This window comes from Castor canadensis, chromosome 19 (genome assembly GCF_047511655.1).
Source record: "Castor canadensis chromosome 19, mCasCan1.hap1v2, whole genome shotgun sequence".
NCBI lineage: Eukaryota > Metazoa > Chordata > Mammalia > Rodentia > Castoridae > Castor > Castor canadensis.
In genome coordinates, this window is record NC_133404.1 from 44,645,855 (window position 1) to 44,671,571 (window position 25,717).

Sequence of the window (25,717 nt, forward strand, 5' to 3'; positions counted from 1 at the left end):
ATATTTTGTGGGACAGACCCTATTTTCTGAGATGGCCTCAGCAATATTTGCCCTCCTCTTAAGCCTGGACAGGTGGGATCCAGCTGTAACTAAGAATGCACAGGAAGTTATGCTCTGAAACTTCTAAGACAAGGGCATAAAAAAGATGCAGCTTCTACCTGGCTCTTGCCTTCCTGGAGTGTTCACCAGGGACACTAAACACATTCTGTGAGCAAGCCCAGCACCTGGGAGGCCACCTTCGAGTGTTCAGGACCAAAACTTCGCAAAGCTCCAAGCCATCCACCAACATGACTCCAGGTGTGTGAGGGAGCACCCTTACAAGGTCCCAGCCCCCAGCCTGGAGATGCTGTAGCTAAGGCTAAATGGAGCCAAGCCCCACCCACAGGGCAGAGTCAGGAGAAGAACAAAGTTCTGTTTTGGATGGACTGTTACAGTTAGAGCACTTGTAAGATTTTGCAAATCAAGACTTCTATTTCATACCAAATTGTAATATATCCATTTTATTATGACACCAAGCTTTATCATTCAGCTCTCTATACACAGTCTATAGTTTGTACCACCCCAGTGTGACTCTGCCGCTACTTTTAGGACCACCCTCTTGCTGAGTGTTGTTCCAGAAGGGCTGGACCTGAGCAGCACACCTGTGCTTCCCCCAGTCTTGGTGGGGTGGGCAGCAGGGACACAGAATCAGCAGTTACGGGAGCTACGTGCTCTTGGCTTCGGTTTTGGAGTTGCTCTGCTTAGGAGTCTCCAGCAGCTGTGGTACCCTTGGACTGCAGGCTTTTCCTTTTGATAACCACAATGACAGGTCCATCAGGCAATGCTTTGATGACATTCCAGGCTTCGAACCGGGTAAGGCCCTGCACGGTATTGCCAGCCAGCTGCAAGATTTCGTCTCCTGGCTGGACTGTGTCACTCTGTTCTGAGGTGGCCCCTGGAAGGAGGGAGAAGGAGAAGATAATGGGCCCACATGGGATAAGGGCACAATGAGCCTTACTTTCTACCTTTGGTCTCCAAGGAGCCAGGTAGCTCAGAAGAAAGAGCATGGTGCAGCCATCTCTTGGGAGCTTGGTGGTTCTAAAGAGGTATCTTACAAATGGTGCCTCAGAGCTTGGACCAGGCTCTCTCTGACCCTTAGAAAGCTGTAGCCCATGCTCTTCCCAGGTAAGAGGGTCTCAGGCAGCTCCAAGCCAGAGCCTGGTGACGGGCTTGCACAGTTCATAGTCACTCTGGTGAACTGGATTGATCTCAAGGCCCCTTGGACACTGAGCCAGTGTCCCATCCCTCATATTTGGTCCCCACTTCTAGTAGATATTTAGCATTAGGTGGCGTGGGGAGGGAGATGGTGAGATGTTCATGAAGCAAACTTCACAGCATTAGGCTGTCACCAGTCTGGAGAAGACCTCCATGCCCACGTGTAAAGGACTTGGATCTCCATGACACCCACACTTTTTTTCATACTGTAATATTGAGAGAAAATCTATCCATGTGACACCTTGATCTTCACAAAGAGTGCATAAGACTATAAAATGGTAACAATGAAAATAGAGCTACAATGTATCCGGCAAGTATTACAGCAGCCATGGTGCCAAGGTGTTGCATTTGTGACAGTGACCTTGTGTGGTCTGCACCATGAATTCTCCCTTCTCTCACAGGCGAGGGAACCAAAGACAGGAGTAATTCGCTCAGAGCCACAAAGCCACAAGGCTGCTCAGTGGCAGGGCCTGGGTTTAAATGCAGGCTTTCCGATCCTAATGTCTGCATCCTTGGTACCGCCTCCCGCTGCAGCTGATGGGCTCGGCACCAGGATGCTGAGGTGACTTGCCCACAGCCATGCTACTGTGAGAGGCAGAACGGACATCAGAACCCAAATGTCTTGATGTTGGACCTACGCTTAATGCTTCTTCCAAAGCAACCTTCAAACATCAAAAATGCCTTCCTCAGAATTGGGGCGAACATGAATTCTGGGGGAGCCACCACAGACTCTCTAGGCTTCCACAGCTGCTGTAGAAATATCCACCTCTTCCTCTCACAAAACCAGCTGGCCACGAGGGCCCACAAGGGCAGAGGGCAGGGCTGGGTAGCCCTTGGGGTCCACATCTAAGAGCCCTCAGACACACAACATACTCCTTGCCTCTTTTTACGGATAAGGAGCTTGTGGCCGGAAAGGAAATGATTACCCAGCAAGTTAAAGGCAGGTTGGGACCAGAGCTACCTGACCCCGTCCATTGTTCCTCCACAACCTGGTGAGCTGGGCTTCCGGCCTGAGGAGCAGCAAAGAACCAGGGTGGATTGACATAAGAGCTACAGGTCCTGATTTTCACAGGAAAACTCAAATCCAGTGGCCCACAAGAGACTGTCTTGTACCCCAATCCATGACGAGCAAAATAATGAAACTGGAAATAAAGTCAGAAACCCATGAGTTCAGGACAGAGGTAAGACCATGAGGTCACGAAGCAAGCAAGACCCCAGGCTCTGACCTTATTTAAAACTTTGATATTTTGTTCATCATGGATTTTTAAAATTAATCTTGGCATTTAAAAACACTGCACTGGAATATTACTGATCTTGAATATTGCGTATTTGGGCAATTGTTCAGTTTTGTGTCTCAGCCCAGGGCTTCCCTTCCTTCATTCTAACCTTGACCCTGCTGAGCTGAACAATCCCAGACTCCATTGCCTAAAAGGACACAGCAAAATGGGAGGATTAAAAGGATTTAGAGGAAAGGACTAAAGGCAGAACTGAACCCCAAGCAGGATGCTTGCCTCTCAAGAGAACCTAGGGTTGTGGGAAACCAGTGTGGTCCTGAAGTGCTCCAAAGTTTTTTGGGGAGCCTGTCCACATGCCTGCAACTCAAAGCAAAAGCTCACCCCACCTTTGAAAATCCTGTTAATGGTGAGAGGCTTGTCACCATGCAGGGATCCCTTCCCTCCTTCCAGGCTGAAGCCCAGCCCTGCTGAGGTCTTCTCCAGGGTCACTGTGCAGACGGTGGCCTCTGCTGTGGAGGAAAACACAGAGCTCTGTTAGAGATCCACTCCAGGCCAGCCGCCCTGGCTGATGCTGGCTGCTCAAGTGTGCACACATAAGCACACTCAGGGCACCCCGGGCAGTCATGTGCTGTTGAGGTCACAGGTTACTGAGCAGCCCCACCAAGACTGGCTCCAAATGACCAAAGGCGATGTGGCCCATGCGGCTTCCTTTGAGTTGGGAGAACTTACTAGATTCTGCAGAAATGTCGCTGGCTGCAGAAGCTGACACTGCGGAGTCAGTGGAGGAGTTCAGGTCGGATGTGGCCTCCACAGTCGGCCTCCTGGTGACAATCACAGCCTGCCTTGGGTCCCGAGCGTGGCGGAGGATGGCCAGGGCATCGTTGTGGGTGACACCTTTGAGGGACTTGCCATTGATAGAAAGGACCTCATTGCCCTTCTGGATTGTCCCTTCCTGGGAGGCCAGCCCATTTGGAAACACTCTGTGAACCTGAGCAAACCCAGGAAATCAGTACCAGAGACCATCCATGTAAGTGAGATACACATTCCTGTAGAAGAGGACCTGAACCCGTTGGTAACCAACCCTACAGAATGTGTAGGCAAAGGAAATGGAGGCTAATTGTGTCCTTGGTCAGAGCTGCAGGCAGAGCCAGCTTCCTTCCTTCTCTGCCCAGAGCCAAGCTCGCCAGCAGTGATGATGACTTGCTGAGTCCTTCCCCCACTGTGTTACATCTGCATCACTGTGAGCCTCACTGACATTCCAGAGAAAAGCTGTAGTTCTTGGCCGGCTCTAACATTAACAATTCATACAAGAAGAGGGTTCTGAGATGAAAGAAACTTGGGGAGTCCTGGGTTAAGCAAACCTCTGAAAATGCCTCTTTCTTCAAAGACGTTAGAAACTCTACAATGTCAACTAGTACCCTAGATCCCTAAGGTAGGCAATATATTACAATAATTCACAAAACTATTTTGACAAAGAATGTTTTATTTCATACAGAAATGCTCAGGCCCTAGCTGGGCACCAGTGACTCACCCCTATAAACTGAGCTACTTGGAAGGCTGAGACAGGAGAATCAAGGTTCAAAACCAGCCCAAGCAAAAGGTTTGTGAGACCCTATCTCAAGTAATAACTGGGTATGGTGGTGCACACCTGTCATCTCAAGCTATGCAGGAAGCTGAGATTGTAAGAGGCGCTTAAACTGCTTTTGCTGAAAAGCACTCCTTACTCCTTACGTGGGCCCACAAACTAAAAGCAGGAGAAAACCATGGCATCTCTCTTTCATTTTGAAGGAGGAATGCTGCAAAAAGAAGCCATTCTTTTTGTAGTCACTTTGCAATCACCTTGGAATTCAGGAAAGACAGAATTGATAATATCTCATGACAAGGGACTGACTGAAACTATCCCCAGCAGTAGAGCTTCCTCAGGTTTGACCACATGCCAGGCGACAATGACTCTAGGTTACAACTCCAGAACCTCTCCCAGAGGTTGACTGAGACAATGACCAAGGAGGCCACACCTGTGACTGGGACTTCTCAGTCACCGTGCATACCTTCTCTCTCTGCCCCTGCCCCGGTTCTTTGTCTATTTAAACCCATAGCTCATGTGTGTACCCTGAAGACAGCTGAAGATGGGCTGAGTGCTTCCTCTGCGTCTTCCTAGGCCATGTAATAAACCTCCTTTGTCTGCCTCCACCATGTCTCTTTATGTGGCATACAGAGGCCGGACCTGGCATGTGGAAACCCAGGAGTTCGGACCTGGGGTCCAAGACTCCAGTTTTGAGATCAGGAGGCTCCTGTTGCAGGCCAGCCCAGACCAAAGGAAAAAAAAAAAAAGTCTGCAAGACCTCATCTCAACGGGGAAAAAAGAAAAGCTGAGCATAGTGGTCTGTGCATACCAGTGACAGCAGGAAACTTAAAACAAGAGAAACATGGCCTGGGTGGCTGGGGGAAGGGGGAGTCGGTGAGCAAGACCCTAGCTCTAAAATAGCCAGGGCAAAAAGGTCTGGAGGTGTGGCTCAAGTGGTAGAGAGCCTGCTTCACAAGCTCACAGTCCTGAGTTTAAACACCAGTACAGGCTAAAGAAAAAAGAAACAGAAATGTTCAGGCCACATTTTCTGTAGAACACATTTGAGATATAGCACCATAAACCATCTAGACATTTCCAAAGCTCTCCCCCCAGCCATCCTCATTCCTTAGCTGCAGTCACTCCTGTCCCCTTTCTGTAAGAGATGCGAGATGAGTTTTCTTTTTTAGGCCTCATTGAGTCTTTGCCTCAACTTCTTCAGTGATGTAATTATAATTAAGAAGATTGGATGATTGCACTCATGAGTGTGCTGTTTGTTGTTTTACTTTTACCTCTGCTTCTAAAATTATCTTGCCATCGGAATAATTCTGCTGTGTGCTCAGACGTGCTTAGGTTATAGATGCAACAGGAAGCAGAACCTCCACCGTGACTTTCACCCTCTTCCCACCCCATCCCCTATAAAAGGAGCAGAAATGCTGCGAACTCCTCAACCCAGGATGTGGGAAGATTCATTTAGGTAACAGGGCATTGAGAGCCCCACATGGCTTGATTAGGAACAGTGCTCCTGGTTAGTTCCCTTTTAGTGAATCTGGATCTTTAAGAGAGAGAAGTGCTCAGCATGGAAGGAGAAAGGGGAAGTTCTGATGCAGCCGTGGGTCACTTCCTCCTGGCTTCCGTGAGGCTGTGGTGTCTCGGGGTGGCCAGCCAAATGGAGCAGAGAGAAATTGCTACTCAGAACCACATCAGAAAGTCCAAAGTGCGATTCCCTACGGGGGAGGGGGGGGGTCTGCTTTTTTCTCTCCAAATAGGAAGTAAGCTACACTACCAGGAACCTTTCTGCAATACTCAGCTATGTGGCTAGCAGCACAAATTGGTGCTTATTGATTTTATATGGTCTTTTGTGATAAAGAACTTGTTTGTTAAAAAAAAGTCAAAGGCATCACTGCTCGCACAGGATCCACTCTGAGATGACCAGAAGGAATGAGCACCGTTACCCTGGCCAGGGTCGTGCCATGTTTAATGCTGGCTGAGGCCACGAGCTGGATTTGTTCTTAGCTAGGCAAAGAAATTCAAATGCCCAGGACTGCCCAGATGAAAGATTTCCCGGAGACAACCCAGCATGGAATGCCAACAAGGTACTCAGCTTTGTAGAGACTCAGAAGCCATGCTGCACGTAGCCGGGTTCATGAAGATGGGAGGACCAGAAACCACCTAGTCAGGCACAGAAGACCCGGTACCCTGGGCAGACGGCAAGGATGACCAGATTGCCTGGGCCAGAATAATGGGGTGCACAGGAAAAGATGCATGACCTGGGTCTGTTGTCTCCCCACACCACCCCGGGCTCTCGCGGGTCCTGTGTGAACAAGGGACTGGATCATGAGATTTGATGCCCCTGGGAGAGCACTGAGGTGTGTGGCCTGTGTACAGGTAGCTGCTTCCCTCCACCCAGAGCCCCACTGTGCTCAGCCAACCATAGGTCAGCTCTGCCACTGTCCACGTGAACACTTCACTCCCTAGTGGACAAACCCAGGAAGACCACCTCCTCTACAGGCCCTGCCTTCCCATGGCTCCTTTCCACCCAGGTGTGCTGGGCTGTGCAGGTCTTCAACCCTGGCTGTAAAACCTCTCCAAAAATGCCCCGTGCTCATAAATCACTCTTGTCTAAATCTTAGGGAATATCAAACTCCTACTTCCAAAGGAGGAGGCATGAAATGGGACAAAATTTAGTTTCAAGTTTTAAAAAAAAAAAAATCCCTCCAGCACCTAAAAAATATTGGTATTAGAGCTTCAGCAGAATTTGCAAAATTCTGATTCAAGTGTTCCAAAGTGAAGTCGAGATACACACACACAGGCACACATGAACACAATGCTCACGAATATGGGGGTGGAGAGAGAGAGTCTTTTGAAGCTCCACAGGTTCATTTGCACACATTGAAGTCATTTTGGGTAAACAGAGACCTTTGTTAAAGTGAGGATCATGTTCAGGGCTGAATATGGGGCACGGGCACGCAGGTGACCACACACACTTCCTGGAAGGAATGGTCCTGAGGGCTCTCCTCCAAGATCCTGTGCTGACCACCTGCCCCATGGCCTGGTGTCATGCCTTCTCTGTTCCCCAGCACAAGGTACTGGCAAGTTTGCCTCCATCCCCTCTGGCTCTGCCATGCCCCTCCCTGCTCACTTACCGTAATCACCTTGTTCTCCAGATCTGCTCCTCCTGCCAAGCTGAACCCCAGGCCCACTCCTTCCTCCTTGTGTAGGACGGTGACATGGATGCTGTCCAATTGCTGCAGGTGAAAGCACCCACGTTAACAAACATTCCACTGGAACAGCAGGACGGCCTAATGAGTGATTTAACATGACACTGATTTCTGTATCAAGCTGCAGCTGGGCCAGGCTCCAAGTTCTCCCACTCCTCAAACCTCAGTTTCAGTTTCATCATTCAGAGAGAACTGTGCATTCAGGAGTCACAGGAAGCTTCAAAAAACAAGAAGTGTACAAAACAGCAAGACCAGCTCTCCCCTCTGACTCGCCCATCGACACCCACGCTCACAGATGGGGCTAGGGGCTGTGAGGTCAGCGAGAAACCCTAATGGGTTGCATAATGAAACTGTAGTATGAGGTTGTAGGACTTTGGTGAAAAGAGCCCAGGGGTCAGTGCTGTTTTGCAGGCATTGTTTACTCCTCCCTCCCTTCACTCCATGGGCACAGCAGCAGCAGTAAGAGGCCAAGCTGACATCTCACTTGAATCCATGCACACAAATGCTCACCCATGTGCACACACATGCACACAAACCCATGCTTGCACACACAGCACTTCCCAGCCTGGACTGGGACTCACATGGAGCCAGGACAACCTCCCTGCACTATCTGAAGTCAGAGACTCCCTATTCTAGTCTAGAGCTGGGGTCTCAAGGTCCGATGCCAGCAGGACCAGCAGGACCAGCAGATCCCAGGTGAGCAAAATGGGCTGGTGGGAGTGATGGAACTGGAGAGAGCCAAAGAGTACATCTCCTGCTCTGAAGGTTCAGCCATCACAGAGGAATGCAGCCCAGTGTACTGACTGGGTCAATTCCTTTAAAGGAAAAGGTCAGAAATCCAGGTTTTGATTTAGGTTTTATAATACTTGGAACTCAATAAATTTTACTAATAACCATGCAGACCAAGTAAAATGCACCTGCAGGTGTATTCCACATGGCTCTTGGGCTATCAGTCTATATACGGTCACTAGGTAAAAAGTCTTCAAAGACTTCACTTGCTCAGGTGCCACCAGAGTTCTGCCTTGCAGCTGGGTCTGAGACCCTTGGATGTGGAGTCCCCAGGACCCAGAAGTGATGAAGGAATGAGTGCATTCCACCACCCTGCACTAGCCCCCACCCCCAGGTTATTTGCTCCGTAGTGCTTGGCAGGTTGGAAAGCAATAATGTCTTAGACATTCTCCCACACCTTTGCCTCTGTTATTCCACTTGAGCTGAATTGGGCCCTGGACACTGATGGTCCTGGCCACAAGTGGTGAGCGAGATCCTAGAGGAGGAAGCACACCCACTGCGTGTCTTGGGTTCATCAGACTTAACCACACCCTTGACCTTGGAAATGTAGCTGTAAGGTGTCCTCTTATAGAAAAGGAGGGTCTCCTTCCCCCTTTTATCCCAGAGTGGATTATTCCAGTGCAGGAGTCCCGTGTGGATCCCTGGAAGCCCAGAGGGAGTGAAGCCCATGAGTCCACGTCCCCGTGCCCATGAATGCCAGGTGCAGTTCTGCCTGGTCTCTTGCTCCCCACACCTCTGTGCTGCGCTGAGAAAGCACACAGGAAGTGAGACTTTCAGAATGACTTGGCTGAAGCCCTGGGACCTTTGAACTCTCGGTGTGCAGAGGAAATAATGAAAGCTCTGAGGCAGGGGCTCTCAGAGCCCACACTGTTTACAAAGGACCATGTGCTGCCATTAGCAACTCTCTGCAGACTCATGCCAGGTCCATAGCCCATGGGACATGGGCACAATGCTCAACTTGAACTTGGAGACAGAACACACAGGCTCTGCAACCTTTCTGATTCATAAAATGAGCAAATGGATGTCCCTCTACCACAGCAGGACAAAACCTAGGTCTGGTGTCAGCTCCTGGAAGCTGCCTTCTGAAACCCAGACACCCATGGGATTTCTTGAGCTACCTCCCCTCGGACACAACTGAGGTGACCACAGATAAGCCCTTGTCACTGTAAATGCTTACAAAGGAAACCTACCTTTAATGTCGCTTCGTCCAGAACTCTCACTTCCTCAATGAGTTTTTTCAGTTCTTCCGAGCTCAGCAGCGAGATAACTGACTGGCCAGACTGACAGGAGCAGTGGTCCCCGTCCTCGGCCTCCTTGGGCTCAGTGAGACCTTCTGTGTATTCTCTGAGTTCTGAAAGGCTTTTGTGGGAATGAGCAGCACAAGGTGTGGACAACAGTATTAATAAGAGGTAACATTTATTGCATCCTCCCCTATTCCAGCAGGGGGCCAGCACTCAAGTGCACTCTATTATTTGGTGCATCAAATATTTCTCAGCAGCACAAGAATAATAAATAAAACTAACAACTGCAGATACTCTGAGTCCAAAGGGAAGACCAAGCTCCAGTCCCCAAGCACCTTTGCCAGGCCCACGGTTCTTTGAAGCCGATCTTGTCTGTCCACCTCCAGATTTCAGCAAGAGAAGAAAGGGTGAGGGTGGAGGGAGCCTGGTCATCATGTCACACAGTCAGTGCCTGAGCTGGGATGAGGATCAGATAATGCCCAGAGTGAAATGGATCCCTGCTGGGGGCAGTAAGACCAAGAAGGGAAAAGCTCCAGGCTCATTCTGGAGTAAGAGGAGAACTTTCTGATGTGCACAGCCTTCCAAACCTCCATGGGTAGCTCACCAACCAGGGGCCAGTCCTGTCCGCCGCCTCCCACCCCTCCTTCACACACACACACACACAGCAGAAAAGAAGGAACAACCTTTTAATAGTCTAGCTGAAAAAAATCTTAAAGTGATATATAGAATTACAAAATTTTTTAAAATAAGCAGCGTACTAGTGGCTCACACCTGTAATCTTAGCAACTTGGGAAGCTGAGATTGGGAGAACCATAGTTCCAGGCCAGCCCTGGCAAATAGTTCAGAAGACCCCCATCTCAATGGAAAAAAGTTGGGTGGGGTCATGCATCTGTTATCCCAGTGATAGGGAGAAGCATAAGATAGAGGCTAGTGATCCTGGCTGGTCTGAACCAAAAATGAAACCCTTGCTCCAAAATAACCAGAGCCAAAAGGGCTGGAGGCATGACTCAAGTGGTAGAAAGCCTACCAGGCAAGTGCAAAAACTTGAGTTCAAACCCCAGTACCATAAATAAATAAATAAATAAATAAATAAATAAATAAATAATGAGAGGAGAGAGAAACAGAGAGAGAGACAGACAGCAAGAGAGAGAGGAGAGAAAGAAAGAAAGAAAAAGGAGAGAGAAAGAAAGGAAGGAAGGAAGGAAGGAAAGAAGAAAGAAAAGGAAAGGAAAGGAGGAAGGAAGGAAGGAAGGAAGGAAGGAAGGAAGGAAGGAAGGAAGGAAGGAAGGAAAGAAGGAAGGAAAGAAAGACCTGGGTGCCAGTGGCAAATAGTTTGCAATACCCTATCTCAAAAAACCCTTCACAAAAAAGGGATGGTGGAGTGGCTCAAAGTGTAGGCCCTGAGCTTAAACCCTAGTATCTCAAAAACTGGAGGGAAGGAAGGAAAAAGGGAAGGGAAGGGATGGGAAGGGAAAATGAGAAAAAAGAAAGATGAGATGGGTGACCACAGACCCTGGGGGAAACACTCACTTGAGGGAGAAGCCGGTGTCCAGGGCCCCAGCCTCGGCCGTGCCATTTGCAACTGAGTCTTGGTTGGAAGATGGCTTTGTTGCTGTGCCTTCCTCCAGGAGGCAGGTTGCCTGGCTGACTGAGGATGGGAGGCACAGCAGGGATTTCATGACAGCCGAGGACACTTGGCTGCTGATGGAGTAGAGTTTACTGGTCTTTTCATCGAGCAGCTTGGCCTCACAAGACTGGGTTCTGGTCAGGGGGAAGCTCCGTGCCCGCTGGCTTGGCATCTTGAGGACTGGCCCTTGCATGTCCTCAGTCTGTGAGACCAGCAACCTCACGAGGGGGTCAGGGTCAGCGGAGAGGGTTTTCTGGCTGGGCCTCTGCTCTGGGGAAGGGGACTCAGACACACCTGGGTCACTGGCCCCTGAGGCTGCAGTGCAGCCTGGGGTCAGTTGCTCTTGTTCTGGCTGCCTGTGCTTAGCAGAAAATGGAGCCCCTCGCCCCAAGAGACCAGAAAACCGTCCTCCCTCTTGCTTCCCAGAGGGTTTGAGGGACTCCCCGGAGGAGGACTGAAGGGTCAGTCTCTGTGCTCCTCTGTCAGGCAGTTGAGAGGAGCCAAAGTTTTCAAAGGAGCTGATTCTTTGCTTAATGGAAGAGGAGGAGGCCCGGGGGTGCAGCCCAGGGGACTCCCTGCAAGCAGGCGTTGGCTGGGAAGATGAGGCTGCATCCAGCTGCCTTTTGGGGTCTGGAACGCGAGTCCGCAGACCTTTGAGGCTCTGACGAAACCAGGCAGGCTTGGGGGCCACAGGGGGGCCCTTCTTCACAGTGCTGCCGTCTGCTGACTTGTGAGCTTTCAGAGCACCGTTGGCTGTGTCCAGCTTCGGCGAGGTCTCATCTGGGTGGCCGTGTGTCTCACCTTCTTCACCCAGGCTGACACTGGACTGTCTTAGAGGCGTGTGGCTATGGTTCTCACTCATGATGGGACTGAATAAGTTTTTGATGCAGTCAGAAATTCTAACCCAAGGGTCTTCGGCAGTGGATTCAAAACTATAGTCCATCCGAGCCTGCCTCTTCAGCACCGGGTGTTTTAGGGGGGACGCTTGGGGAGCTGGGAACCAGAAACAAATCAGAGCTGTGCATTACATCTTGTTGTGATTTCTTCTCCTAAATTCTAGTTGTAAAGCTGAATGCCAAGAAGGGCTCTCTGGAGGAGGAAATGAGCAGATGTGGTGGACACTGAGTGAAACAGCTCCAGGTGCTGTCACCTGGCCAAGATAACAAGGGACAGGTCCAAGATCCAGAGGGGAGAGATGATTTCCTAGCATCCTAGGGTCTTAGTGCTGGATGTGTTCTCAGGGAATACCTGTCCAGTTTTAAGTCTTTTACAATGGAGGACTCCAGCATCCAAAAAAGGTGAAGGATCCTCTGATGGCAGAGCCAGAGCGTGAACCCATGACTCCTGACTGCCCACCTGTGTGCCCTTTCTGCTGTCAGAGTAGCTCCTCAGGTAACTCATGAGAATGTAAAAGCCAAAGCAATTCTCTTTCCTTCTAAACTTTTAACCCACTGCCAAGGTGGACAAGCCTGCCTGCAAATGGGGCACATCCAGCTGACCACAGCTCTGCCCACTCCTCTTGGGTTGGCATTTCACACATCAGGCATCTGCTGGTCCCTGAAATCCTGTGAGTCCCCTGCTTTGCCTGAACTTACATCATCGTTGCCTATGCTTAGGCCATCATTGAGCAGGTTGTTCAGCAAGGAGCACTTTCCCCCTTTAAAGAGTTGATTAAAAAGTTCCCGGTAGAAAAGGCTCTGGAACATGGATTCTGAACCTTGGCTATACATTGCAATCTGACGGGTTCAACCCTGGATTCTGATTTGATGCACCTGGGATGTAGTCGGGCACTGGGAATTCAATGAGCCCAGTGGGGGATTCCAGGGTGCCACCTGCTCTGTGCCCACTAGGCCCCAGATTACCCTGCTGTGTGCAGTCCTTTACCCCAGGGAGTCATTCTCAGAAGCCAGCACTGAACTGGCATCCATCTACCCTTGATGCTCTTTCCCAGGGACAAGTGACATTGGCCCCTGGGCCAATGACAGCCAAGAAGCCAAGTCAATATGTGACCTGCCTTGTCCCCCATGTCTCACCTTTCTGTGGTTAAGAGAAGGCTGCACTGGCTGTGTGCTTTGAGAGGGTGCTTAATGCCAGTTTAAGGAACACTGGTCCCTTCTGTCACTGGTCTCAATGCCAGACCTCAAGGGAGTCAAACCATGTAGAACATTGAACCTTGGTGATTTCAAAGAAAAGCCCTGCGTGATCCAGAAGACCTAGGTGGGCACTAGTTGAACCTTAGCTATCTTGGTACTACTATTGAAAGAGAGAGAGAGAGAGAAAGAGAGAGAGAGAGAGAGGGAGGGAGGAAGGGATGGTATGGACCAATTCATTCCTTCTAAAGAGCCCCAGGAATCTAGGATTCCAAAGCTTCAACAAGTGAGTCCAGCCCTCCTAACCTGTTTCTGCATTTTTTAATTTGTTTGTGGCTATTTTGCTAAGAATCAGAAGTCAAAAGATTCTACAGGCAAGCCCTGTGCAAATTAGGGAGAGGACCAGATACGGGTGTGTATCTTAATTGGGATGGTTAAGGGAAGGGAGGGTGGAGGGGATGCAGCCTCTGTCAATAGGGCATCTGCTCTGGGTGGGACGTGTTGGCTCTTCCCAGTCACATCTCCTAACGCCTCACGGGGCCTTTCATGTGTTGTTCTGCAGTGTTTCTCAAACAGGCAGATGGTCGTAGCCTGCATATTCAGTCCTCTGTCACAAGAGGAAGCTCCTTAGGCAGAAACTTCTCTCTCTCTCTCTCTCTCTCTCTCTCTCTCTCTCTCTCTCTCTCGACCCCACCCATCCACCTCCTCTCCTCTCCTCTCCTTTCCTTTCTGCTCCTGTCCTCTCCGCTCCTCTCCAGCACCAAGCAAAGAGCCTCACAAATCCAGCATTTAATGTGTGCTTACTGAGTTGAATCCCATTGGGGTTCTTTTCGATCCTCCACACCTTCCTATGAGTGAATGGAGGCTCAAAAGGTCAAGGTCAGTTCCCCCAAAACATAGTGAATGACAAATGAGTTCAGGATTTTCAGACTCCAAGCCCTATGCCCTTTCTAGCCAGCCATGAGGTACTCCAGTCGTCTCTTAGTACCGTTGAGTGGACCACGCTGACACAGCCTGGCCTTCCACCTCATGGAGGTGGTGACTGCCAACAAAAGGCAACGTAGGCTTTCCTGACCCTGTGCTCACAGACTGAGAAACAGTAGATGCAGCCTGCTTGTGTCGGCACCCAATAGCCAGCGCCCAGGATGGTTGGGCATGTACGTCCTCCCAAGAGCCCCATTCTCCAGCTGAACCAGACCAACACCACCCCAGCATCCCTGATCCAACCAGAAGGCTTTCCACCCTGGACAGCACCGCCACTGTCCTGCTGTCCAGCACCTAGGACTCCTGACTGGGATCCATGGGCCCCAGTCATCCGCCATGTCAGGGTCCACAGGCAAACCCCCTGCTCCTGCCTCATCATGACTTTCCTCCCGAATTCAGGCCCTGCCTTCTGGAAGGTCACTGCAGAAGCATACCTGGGCTGGCTCTTCTCCTCTCTGACTCGCCCTCTGCAGAGGACGATGTAGTCTGAGGGCCAACTCCAGGGCCTGGGCAGCAGGCAACAGCCCCGGGGCTTCTCCCTGCTGTGTCTTCCTGTGGAGGCAGTGGTGGCAGCAGCTCTCTGGCTTCCTGTGGGGTAAACAGGAAGTGAGACTGTGTCAGAATGGTAGCCCCAGCTGTGGGAAGGCAAGGCACACTTTCATTAGAAGTGGAAAGCTGTCTTCGATGAGAATTTCATCAGCAGCCTTGGAATGAGGGTCTTTTCATTCATGGTGTTGTCATGGCAGAGCTGTGGCCCAGAGCATCCCTTGGCTTCCAACAACCAGGTGTGTAGGTCATGGGCTCACTCTGCAGACATATGGGAAGATCCAGGCTCTTTGTGATGGGGACAAGAGGCTTGGGGGGAAAGGGGTGGCACTGCTTCATTGGCCACCTATCTGCCCCAGGAGGGTACAGAGTAGCATGGTAACTGTCCTCTGGTGATCCCTAAGTTAAAGTTAGACTGGTCAGAGGAAAACACTTGTCCATTTTGCTCTACACTGCTAGTCAGTATTCAAATACTTAGTAAGCACCCTGCAAAGATGACAAAGTCATCAGTACTGTGACCTGGCAGCTCTGGGGTGACATCATGGAGCTACTGCAGAGCTGTTTCCCCCTGGAGCTGGGTGCTGCCTCAAGGTCCTTCCTAAAACCTCCTGAGAGGACATGGATTGGGCACCAAATCACTGTGTCATTCACGAATACAGTTAGGTTAACACAGAGTGCGACAGAGACGCAGTGGGGGCCCAGCGGGAGCAGAGGCACCTGTTCTGTGCCCGAGGTGGGGAAGATCTCACCAGAGAACTGCCTCACTGCCTCGTGTCTGCTTCTGGAACAAAGAGTAAGAATTCCCCAGACAACCAAGCACAACACCTCTCCAGAGAAAAGAATTAGACGGCAGACATCATTAAAACAACGTCTCTATGTCTAACCATCCTCAGAAGAAACACTTTGTTCTGCTGCAGTGGCCCCGTAAGTCATCCTATCTACGTATTTTAACCATGGGCCGTGTCACAGAGCGGCAAACTTCCTTCCAGAGAGGAAGGAAAAGAAGAGGAACACATGTGTCATTTGGGACCAAAAAAGAAATGGCAGATACTCAGGTGTGAACATTTACTGTCTACACTGGCAAGAGATAGTCTTTTTTTGGGGGGGGGGGGTTGAACTCATGACCTTCACCTTGAGTCACTCCACCAGCCCTATTTTTGTGAAGGATTTTTTCAAGATAGGGTCTCACAGAACTATTTCCCTGGGCCGGCTTCAAACCGTGATCCTCCTGAGCTCTGCCTCCTGAGTAGCTGGGATTGCGGGTGTGAGTCACTGGCGCCTGGCATCAGGCAGTCTTTGGGAAGGAAAAGTCTGCGAAAGTCAGAACCATCACAAGTCACTGTCTCCCTCCAGGTTTTCCACAGCACGCCTGAGATTGGAGAGAGGGTTTTGGGAATACCAGGAGATCAAGCAAGCCAAAGGAACCTTTGGGCTACTTGAACTTGTCCTTTGAAAAAGCAACGTTTGGCCATGGTATTCAATTAACCTGATGCTCTTTAAGACCCTGACAGGACACTTAGCTTCACCCAGTTGGGAGCACTTCAAGGTGACATCTGTTGACATCCATGAATTTCTGGTTGGCACATTTGATTCCAAGCTTTACATTTGGGAATAGACACAAATGTGTTTTGACTTTCTCTGTGTGTGTGGTACCGGGGTTTGAACTCAGGGCTTCCTGAGTTCAAACCTCTGCTGTTTGAGCCACAACTCCAGCCCTTTTTGCTCTGGTTATTTTGGAGATGGGGATCTTGTGAGTTTTGGGTTTTTTTTTTTTTTTTTTTTTGCCCAAGCTGGCCTGTAACCACAATCCTCCTTATCTCAGCCTTCCAAGTAAGTAGCTGGGATGACAGGGACGAGCCAACAGTGCCTGGCTACATTTTGTCTTTTAATCAACATATCTGATGTTGCACCTTCTCCGTGGAAAGTTTTTGAAATTAGCCCTTGAAATAAATTTAATTTTACACAAATTTGTCTCTGGCAAGTGCTTCCTGGCACAGTGCTTGGTGGAAGAAGGAGGAGAGGGAAAGAGGGCTCCAGATATGGATGTACCAGAGGGGAGAGATTTCTTTAACTCGAGACATGGTCATTTGGGCTGGGGAAGTGATGTCCCCTTGAGTTACAGCACAGGGGAAGACTTGGGGGTGTCCATAGTTACCGAAAAGGGTGTTGGGACCTTGGAGAGAAGAGACTACAGTGAGGCAGGTAAGGGAGGAAGAGAGGGAGGGAAAAGAAGTAGGAGGAGGAGGGAAAGGAGGAGAGAAAGAGGGCAGGGATGTATACATGTGGTCACAGAGAAGGGCCCACTTGTGGCCAAGGGCCTGTTAAAAAGAGTGACATCAAGCCAGTTGCTTCCTATTTTGTCGGGCCATCTTCCTTTCTTTATGACCAACAACCAGGACAAGGATGCTGAGTTAGTTGTGTTTTGTGGAATCGGTTGTAGATAGTCTGCTGACCATGTGGGACAATGCAGAGGAGACAGACAAGAGCAGTTGCAGAATGGCCCCCGTGCTGGCAGGGACGGGGCTGCTGGTGAAGGACCCAGGGTGGAGCACGGGGGTCTCGGGAGACACAGCAAGGCGCCAGCAATGTGAAAGTCCCCACCTGGGAGCTCTGTGCCTGGCTGTCCCTGCAGAAACCCTGCTTCCTCCTCCAGCACCTCACTTGGGGACACTCCCTGCCCTGGATATGGCCTCACCTGGCTGGGTGGCCCAAGGACATCACAGAGGCAACCATTCCCCTCCTTTCCTGAGTCAACAGGAGGAAGGCTAAGAGCCTGGGCTCCCAGGCCGCCCTTCTGGACTCAGAGGCCTCAGGCCCAGATATTTGCTGAAAGAACGAGGCAAAGGAGTGCATGCACCTTGACAGGTCCTCAAAGCAGTCACATCCTGCAGCTGTCTGCAACACTGCCCTTCCGTTTTAGCAACCTGCTTCCTCTCCCCTCCCTCACTCAAGACCTTCCTCCCACCCCATCACCCTGAAGTCTGCCCCACACAACTCAGTCTGAGGGATTTCCAGGGGTGCCATCCCACCGGCCCAGTGGAGCAGCTGCGTGGGAAAGACTCAGAACAAGATCAGGGACATCACCACCACCATGAACTTGAGTGAGTTCTCCATTCTCTCTCTGTGTAATTGGGACCCTGGCTCTCAGACCGTTGCAAGGAGGAACTGAGACAAGGCGCACGGAGGTAGTCAGTACAGAGCCTGTCATAAAAGTGGCGGAGGCTGCAGCAGCCATCTGTCATATGTCTTTAAGGAGATGGGACGGGGGATTGTGGGGACAGGGTCTTTAAGGGGCATGATGGAGGAAGAATCACAGCATTGAACACCACCACGAGTGAGACTCTGTTTCACACCGAGTGGTTACATCTATCCTCACAGCAGCCTGGCAGGGACACACTGACACAGCCCCAAGTGACATACCAGGAAATCTAGACTTAGGGATTCTGGGATTCCCCCAGGATGCCCACAGGAGGAGGCGAAGCTGAGTGGGGGAGAAATGAGGTCACTTCCTCTCAATTCCGTCAGTCCACTCACTGAAGAAAGAAGTTAATTGGCTCTTGATCTCTTGAGTTATTTAGGTAACAATTCTCCCCACAAGCAGAGTCTTTATGTACAAGGACCTCAGTCTCCCCATCATGGAGTGTTTCCCCCCCCCCCCGCCATGTTGTCGTCCAGTCATGGTATGTGTGATAAATGACTCACACAAAGAGAACCTTAAATCTCTGCATGTTATGAAGGGGAATCCAGAAGCCAGTGAACAGGGTCGGGGCTCTAACTTCGGATCCACCAAGCATCACTCCTGCCTTTCCACAGGGTCAACAAGGGCCCTGAACACCAGCTTCTCTCTGCCAGAGCCGGGAACCTGGGTTCTGCCACTGCAGACACCCGTGTAGGATGCAGAAGGACACACAGCCCACCTGCACATCCCCTTACCTGGGTGCAGGTGTGCAGGGTGTGGCCAGAAGAGCCCGAGGAGTTCTCTGTCTCTTCTAGACTCTTCTGAGGCTCACTGTCACTTTTGAAGTATTTTCTGGGTGGCGGCTTGGGCTTGGAGGACCTTGACTTTCTCACCAAAATCTCAAAGGATTTCCTCAGTCTCAGTGGTGGGTGGCCGTCCAGGCTTTCGGGGAGAGGCGGGCTCTCCTCAGGTGGCCTGGCTGGTGCCAGGAGAGGCAGCCCTGGCTCCTGCCCCAGGGTCAGGCTGGGGCTGTGCCTGCTGCCCTCCAGTTCAGAGGACTGGCACTCTGCACCGCCACTGCAGGGACTCCCGCCTGGGGACCCGGACATGTAGCTGCTGTCACTGCTGGAGCGGACCATGACCTTCTGAGCCCTGCGATGAGGGGGTGCTGAGTTCTTTTCGCGCTCCTTCTCCATAGTGGGCCGTCCATGCCAGCTGCTCTCCAGCCTTTTGACACCTGCACGGGAGGCACAAGGAAACCACTGCGGCTGAGACTTGGAAGACAAGACACTCCTGTTTGCCCATGACTACAATGCATGCCCAGCTGCCAGTGCCCAGCCTAGGCCATTTTGGATTTGGAGCCAGAGTCCCTCAGGTTTGGTCCCCAAAAAGCAATAGCTCTGGGTTTGCAAAATCACTCAACCTTTCTGAGCCTGCAAAGGTGGGTGCCATTCAGATCACCCATCTTGTCCCAGCTCTGAGGAGATGGTTGAGGATGGCTTTCAGCTGTTGAGCCCCTCCAGGAGCTGCCTCAGCCGAGAGCGCCATCTTGCCAACGGAGCGGCCAAGGTCCAGCGGTTGGTAAAGATGGGTTAGAGAAGTCCAGCATTGCAGCCGACTCATTGCAGCTGACTCAGGCCAGCTTTACTGGACCATGATGGCTGCAGGGCCCTGGGGTTGGCCAATGTCAACCCAATGCCGCCCTCTGCCCAGTTGTGCCTCCTCCCCTTCAACACCTCATCCTGTAGGTGTTGATGCTCAGGAAACCTCCTTAAAAACTCCTGAGCCTTCCTGAGGAGCTGAACCCGTGCACTCCATTTCCGCATCTATAAAATGGGGAAAATTCCACGGTTTCTGGGCTTATCTGAGGCTCAGTATCAAAGAGAGTATTGAAGAGGTGCTTTGAAGCTTACACCAACAAGTCATCCTTTCTTTCCACTGAAGATGAAGTGAGGCCACCACCCCCAATCTCCCTTTCCCTTCCCCACATATTTTCCTGTACTAGGGCCACCCACACGTCCACAGGAGGCCCCTCCCTCACCAAAGGTGCCTCTGTCCTGGAACCCAGCTCATTCTGTGAGCCCAGAGGAGCCCCACGGAGAGCACCAAGAAAGTTTTCTTTTGTTTCTTCTGGTCATGAAATAACACATGCTCTTTTGAGAAAGGTCATCCACAAAAAAAGGAAGGAATGAAAGTCAGCCTTCTCTGTGGACTCACTGTTAATATTTGGGTGAGTTTCCTTGTCTTGAGCCAACAAGCTCGCTCACACCTGTAATCCCAGATACTCCAGAGGCAGAGAGTGGGAGGATCTCAGTTTAAAGCCAGTCCAAGCAAAAAGTTAGTGAGTCCCCATCTTGACCAGTAAGCCAGGAACAGTGGTGCACACCTGTCATCCCAGGTACACAGGAGGGGTAGGTAGGAGGATCTTGGTCGGAGGCTGGACTCAGGCAAAAATGTAAAACCCTATGTGAAAAATATCTAAAGCGAAAAAGGGCTGGGGTGTGGCTCAAGTGGTAGAGCACCTGCCTAGGAAGTGCAAGGCTTTGAGTTTAAACCCCAGTGCCACCAAAAAGTTTTTTGAAAAGATAACAAGAAAATCTTGTACCTTCCACACAAAACAAAAACGTGAGCGGGTGGCTCCTGTCTTTCAACTTTCTATGTCCCCCGCTTGTGTGTGACAGCGATTTCATGTTCCTGAGGTGGAGAGTGCATTGACGGCTACACCCTGAGCTTGCTTTTTTTTTTTTTGCAGTACTGGGATTTGAACTCAGGGCCTACACCTCAAGCCACTTCACCAGCCATTTTTGTGAAGGGTTTTTTGAGACAGGGTCTCATGGAACTATTTGCCTGGGCTGGCTTTGAACCGTAATCCTCCTGATCTCTGCCTCCTGAGCAGCTGGGATTACAGGTGTGAGCACCATCATCTGGCTAACTCTGAGCTTTCTAAGAAGGAAAAGTCATCTCAAGTCCAAGTTCATGTGTCCCTTACCTTCCAAACTCCACTGGTGCCGCTCCTTCCCAAACCTGCTGTTCTCCACGGCCTGAGTCACAGCTTCCTTGAGTTGCTGCTCGGAAACCTAGAAAATATGGATCACCCCCTCAGATATCGATCACCCCTCATCTACTGATCACCCCCTCGAATGAATGCCGGGCAGAAACCCCTGCATTGGGCTCCAGGTGCAGGACCAGCCATTCCCTGGATTCTGTTTTCCTTCAGCTCACTCTCAAATACCTGACCACAATCGCTTCCAAAGAGCCCTGGGCGCCGCCGACGCCCTGAGAACTGTTCCCAAAGTGGCCCCTTGGCCTCCAACCTTCTCCTGAATGCTTGCCACAAAACTCCAGCGGGTTACCATTTCCCGGTCCACCTCTGCAAGCCATCCTGTGACATCACCGCCATCATCACCGTGCCGTGACCTCACCATCGCCATAATGGTGTCTGCTCTGTGCCCCTCAGGTCCTTCTCCTCGTTACAGCGATGGTTGGGGTGTGACTCAGAGTCAGAGAGACTTGGGTTCAAGTCCCACTTCCCCACTGTCTGTTCAAATATCCTTCTACGAGTTACTTAACCCTCAAGTCTCGATTTCCCCTGCTATAAAATAATGACAATCATAGAACCCGCTTCACAGTGTGGAAAGAGGATATTTTACAGGGCAAGTCATTCGGAACTAAAAGTATAGGGAAAAATAGATAAACTGACCAGGGTCAAAATTTAAAAGTACGTCAGGCAGGCAGAGTGGCTCAAGTGGTAGAGCGCCTGCCTGGCACACGTGAGGTTCTGAGTTCGAACAGCAGTATTGCCAAATTTAAAAAAAAAATTTAAGAGTGTACATTAGAAGACACAAACAAAAGTTAAAAGGGAATGCTTGGATTAAAATAAAAACACATTCAAGTCATCTATCCAATAAAAAGTTGAAATCCAGAATACATGAAGAAATGCCTACAACTCAGCCACAGAAAACAAGAACTCAATTTAAAAACTAGCAAAGGTTTGGAGCTGACATTTCTGCAAAGATATACTTATCAGCAAGCACCTGAAAAGATGTCGGACATCATTAACCACCAGGGAAATGCAAACCACAAACACGATGAAACACCGCTCCATGCCCACTGGGATGCATGCTAGAAAAAAAATAACAGCACCTCAGAGGATAACAAGTCCTGCCCTGTACTGGTGCCCATGTCTGTAATTCCAGCTGCTTGGGAGGCTGAGATTGGGAGAATCGAGGATTGAGGCCAGCCTGGGCAAATAGCTCTTGAGGCCCCATCTCCAAAGTAACCAGAGCAAAATGGACCAGAGGTGTGGCTCAAGCCACAGAGCGCCTGCTTTGCAAGTGTGAAGCCATGAGTTCAAACCCCAGTCCCACCAAAACCAAAGGCATAAATAAAAAGATAACAGGTCTTGCCAAGGACATGCAGATGTCGGAACCCTGTGTACTGCTGATGAGAAGGTGAAATGACACGGTGTCTGTGGAAAGCACTATGGAGGTTCCTCGAACACTTAAAAACAGAATTACTATATGACAGCAATTCCATTTTGGGCATTTGCCCAACAGAACTGAAATAATTATCTCAAAGCAATGTCCCTGCTCTGTGTTCATCACAGAATCGTCACACAGTCAAAAAGGAGAAGAACCAAAGTGTTCGCACAATGGAGTACTACTCAGCCTTCAAAAAAGAAGGGGATTCTGACACAGGCTACACATGGATAAACGTTGAGGACACCATGCTAAGTGTGATAAGCCAGTCGCAAACAACAAATACTGTGTGATTTCACTTACATGAGGTATGTCAAGTAGTGAAAATCATAGAAACAGTGACCAGAAGGTGTTAACCAGGGGCTGGGGAGGGGAAATCGAGAACCATTGTTTAATGAGTGTGGAGTTTCAGTTTTGCAAGATGAAACTTGGTGGTGGTGGCTGCACAACATGTGAACATGCTGAATTAGAGATGTACGTTTTAGCCAGGTGTGGTGGTGCACGCCTGTAATCCCAGCAGGAAGATTAACAGTGGGAGGCCAGCCTGGGTTACATAGTGAGACCCTGTTTCCCCTAAAACATGGGTTCATGTTATATGGATTTTATCACAATAAAAGAACAGATAATCACTTAAAATACTGAGTTAGTGCTGGGCGAGCTCTTCACACGTGTCAGTTATCCTCAAACAGCACCTGCTTGGTCAAGACCCCCCACTTCAGCCTGGAGGAACCAGAGGCTCTGAGAGCCTAGAAGACCCCCACGGGCACCGCTCCTGAGTGGGCGTGAGCCAGGCACTCAGATGCTACACGGGGCTCCCTTAATTTTCTCTGGAGAAAATCTTTGGGTGAACCCTTCTCTCCTGCACCCCTTAGGTCTTCCTCTCCGAATTGCATTCATTTCTGCATCAGTCAGTGTCTTTGTGGCGAACGTGACCTTCTTGGGGACTCTGTACGAACGTTCTCGTCTATCTCTCGGTGAGGACCTCCATTCCGACCTTCCCACGGTGGGCACCCGCTAATGAGCTCATGACTGAATCTCTTGTGCTGACCCGCTGGGACCCTGGTCTCTGTCCTCCTTCCCGGAGCGTTTGCTAAGTGATGCCCTGAGTTTCTGATGTCTGTCTGCGAGGGTCCTGACGTCTGCTGCAGAGCTTGCTGGCACAGACGCTGGCACAGGCTCTTGGGAATCTGGGACCGAACCAGCAGACTCGTTTGCACCCGTTCTTGGTCCTGAAGGACTGAGCCTGGAGCAGCCCAGTGGGATGCTGGTTACCTGTGCGTCCGGATGTCGGCTGACGATGATGGGGACAGGACCGGGACTGCAGTGACTCAGAATGGCGTAGACCTCATTGAGCGTCAGGCAGTGCACGGGGGAGCCATTGATCTCCAGGACCTCATCACCACATCTACAACGGCACCCGCAGGAAGCCATCAGAGCAGAGCGCTAATGAACGTGACCCCTGGGGGGTCCCCGTTCCCCACACCTTACCACCTCTGCATGTAGACCTCCCTAGCAGCCTGGCTGCCATGATTCACACCACAGTGGCCCACAGGGTCACCCACAACCCTCCTCCTTCTTCACGCTGTCAGCTACACCTAGTCAGGTTGAGGGTTTAACTCATCTGAGATCCACCAGTTAATCACGAGTGAGGCATCATGACCTCCCTTTGGGCCTCAGTGTCCCCATAGGAGGAAGGATTGGACAGGACTGCTAAAAAGTAAAGAAGACATAAGGATGGATGACAATGGAACTCATTCTGGTTTTAAGGCGGACGGGAGGTACCACGGCTTAGAGTTTGCCTCCCTACAAAGGTCCCCGTGTTGAAGGCTTGGTCTCCGCCCGGTGCTATGGGAAGTGGTGGAAGCTTTAAGAGGAGGGACCCAGTGGAAGGTCACTGGGTTACTGGGGTGTGCCCTGAAGGGGACATGGGACCCTGCCCCCTCCTCTCGCTCTTTTACACATTTTGGCTGTGAGAACAGTTCAGTCCACCATGGCCTCCCCACCCTGACATGCTGCCTCACCACCGGCCCAGATCAGGTGTGGACTGGAACCCCAGAACTGTGCGCCCCACTGAGCGTCTCTTCTTTTAGCTTCTGTTTAGGGTAACTGAACGCTGACCGACTTGGCAACCCCAACAGGAGAAGAACAACACCTGGAGGATTTGTACAGTCCAACCACCTTCCCATCACAGATGGGGACACTGAGGCACAAAGGTGACATGATTTCCCTGACACAACCTAGCTCAGACATTGTTTTTTTTCTGTAAAGGGTTTTGTACCCTGCACCATCTCTGTCACAAGTACTCATTTCTGCTGCTGTAGGATGACCGCTGTTTCCAGGGACAACACAGACACATGTGCAGGGCTTTGTTCCAATAAAACTTTATTTAAACACAACAGGTGATGGGCGGCGGCTTGCAGACCCTGGCCTTGCTGGTTTTCCACACCCTGGGATGGGAGCTCAGACCTCCTGGGGCTGTTTTCCCTCCACATCGTCTGCTGCTTCCTTCTGCATTTCTGCTGAGCTGTCCCCTCCACCCTTGCTAAGAAAGTACACGTTTTTACTGATGTAACTGAAGGCCACTGTCATGTCCTCCAGATGCCAAGGAAAGCAGGGGTTTTCTGAGCATCTACCCCACTGCGATCCTGAAGGATGCACTGTCTGTCCAGGATGAAGGTATTGCCCCAACCCTCCAGCAGCTCGGCATGGCAGCTGTCACCCTCCCACAGAAGACAGTGGCAGATCCTTGTCTAATTCTGTACCTCCATCAAGATGCCATCTGAGCCGGGCACAGTGGCTCACACAGGTAATATCTGTGACTTGGGAGGCAGAGATCGGGAAAATTGAGGTTCTAGGCCAGCCCCAGCAAAAAGTCAACAAGACCCCATTTCAACCAGTAAGTCTGGTGTGGCGGCACACACCTGTGGTCCCAGCAATGCAGGAGGTGCAGATAGATTGATTGCTGTCTGAGGCCAGCCATGGGCAAAAATGTGAGACCCTCTCTGAAAAATAACTAAAGGGCTGAGGATGTAGCTTGGGTGGCAGAGCACCTGTCTAGCCAGTGCAAGGTCCTGAGTTCAAATCCTAACACCAGCCAAAAAAAAAAAAGATACCACCTGACACAGGGCTTGCCATTCCATATACCACGATCACAGGAAAACTTTTTTTAAAAAATAGGGCAAAACTCTCCTGACTTAGTAAAACCCAATCCCAGTGAAAGGAGATATATTTGTACCATATGCAAATGCTGGAGTGAGCAGAAAGTACTTTAACAAGTTAAATTGAGATAAAACATTTTTACTAAAATAAGATCATATATTATAAAGAAAATTTAGATGTGCACTTCCTTAGGTGTGACTTGTAAAGAAATATACCTGGTGTGCCTGGAGATATTTTGTTATGCCAGACAAAGGCTGTATTTACACAAGTGATTTTCTTAGAAAACTGTTTTTCCCACCGGGCTCACAGGTAAGCCTCGTGGAGCCCCCTGTTCACGCTGGTGTGAATTCTCAG

At 50.4% G+C, this 25,717-nt stretch overlaps 1 protein-coding gene and 1 long non-coding RNA gene across 7 annotated transcripts in view; one reads left to right on the top strand and one right to left on the bottom strand.

The window, feature by feature from the left end:
- Nucleotides 1-484: 484 nt before the first annotated feature.
- Nucleotides 485-25,717, bottom strand: part of Il16 (interleukin 16) — a 92,317-nt gene continuing 67,084 nt past the window's right edge. For all 6 annotated transcript variants that reach the window (XM_074061906.1, XM_074061905.1, XM_074061908.1 and 3 more), the window contains 10 exons: nt 23,477-23,609; nt 20,716-20,803; nt 18,482-18,963; nt 14,437-14,590; nt 10,832-11,921; nt 9,251-9,419; nt 7,197-7,298; nt 3,219-3,477; nt 2,876-2,998; nt 485-934 (listed from right to left, as the gene is read on the bottom strand). In XM_074061906.1, coding sequence (XP_073918007.1) covers nt 741-934; nt 2,876-2,998; nt 3,219-3,477; nt 7,197-7,298; nt 9,251-9,419; nt 10,832-11,921; nt 14,437-14,590; nt 18,482-18,963; nt 20,716-20,803; nt 23,477-23,609 — 2,794 coding nt within the window. In that variant the 3' untranslated portion in view covers nt 485-740. The remainder of the gene's footprint in view (nt 935-2,875; nt 2,999-3,218; nt 3,478-7,196; nt 7,299-9,250; nt 9,420-10,831; nt 11,922-14,436; nt 14,591-18,481; nt 18,964-20,715; nt 20,804-23,476; nt 23,610-25,717) is intronic.
- On the top strand, nt 17,514-25,507 carry LOC141419259 (uncharacterized). The gene is made up of 3 exons (XR_012444034.1): nt 17,514-17,649; nt 18,925-24,417; nt 24,803-25,507. It is a non-coding gene; the product is annotated as an uncharacterized lncRNA (long non-coding RNA).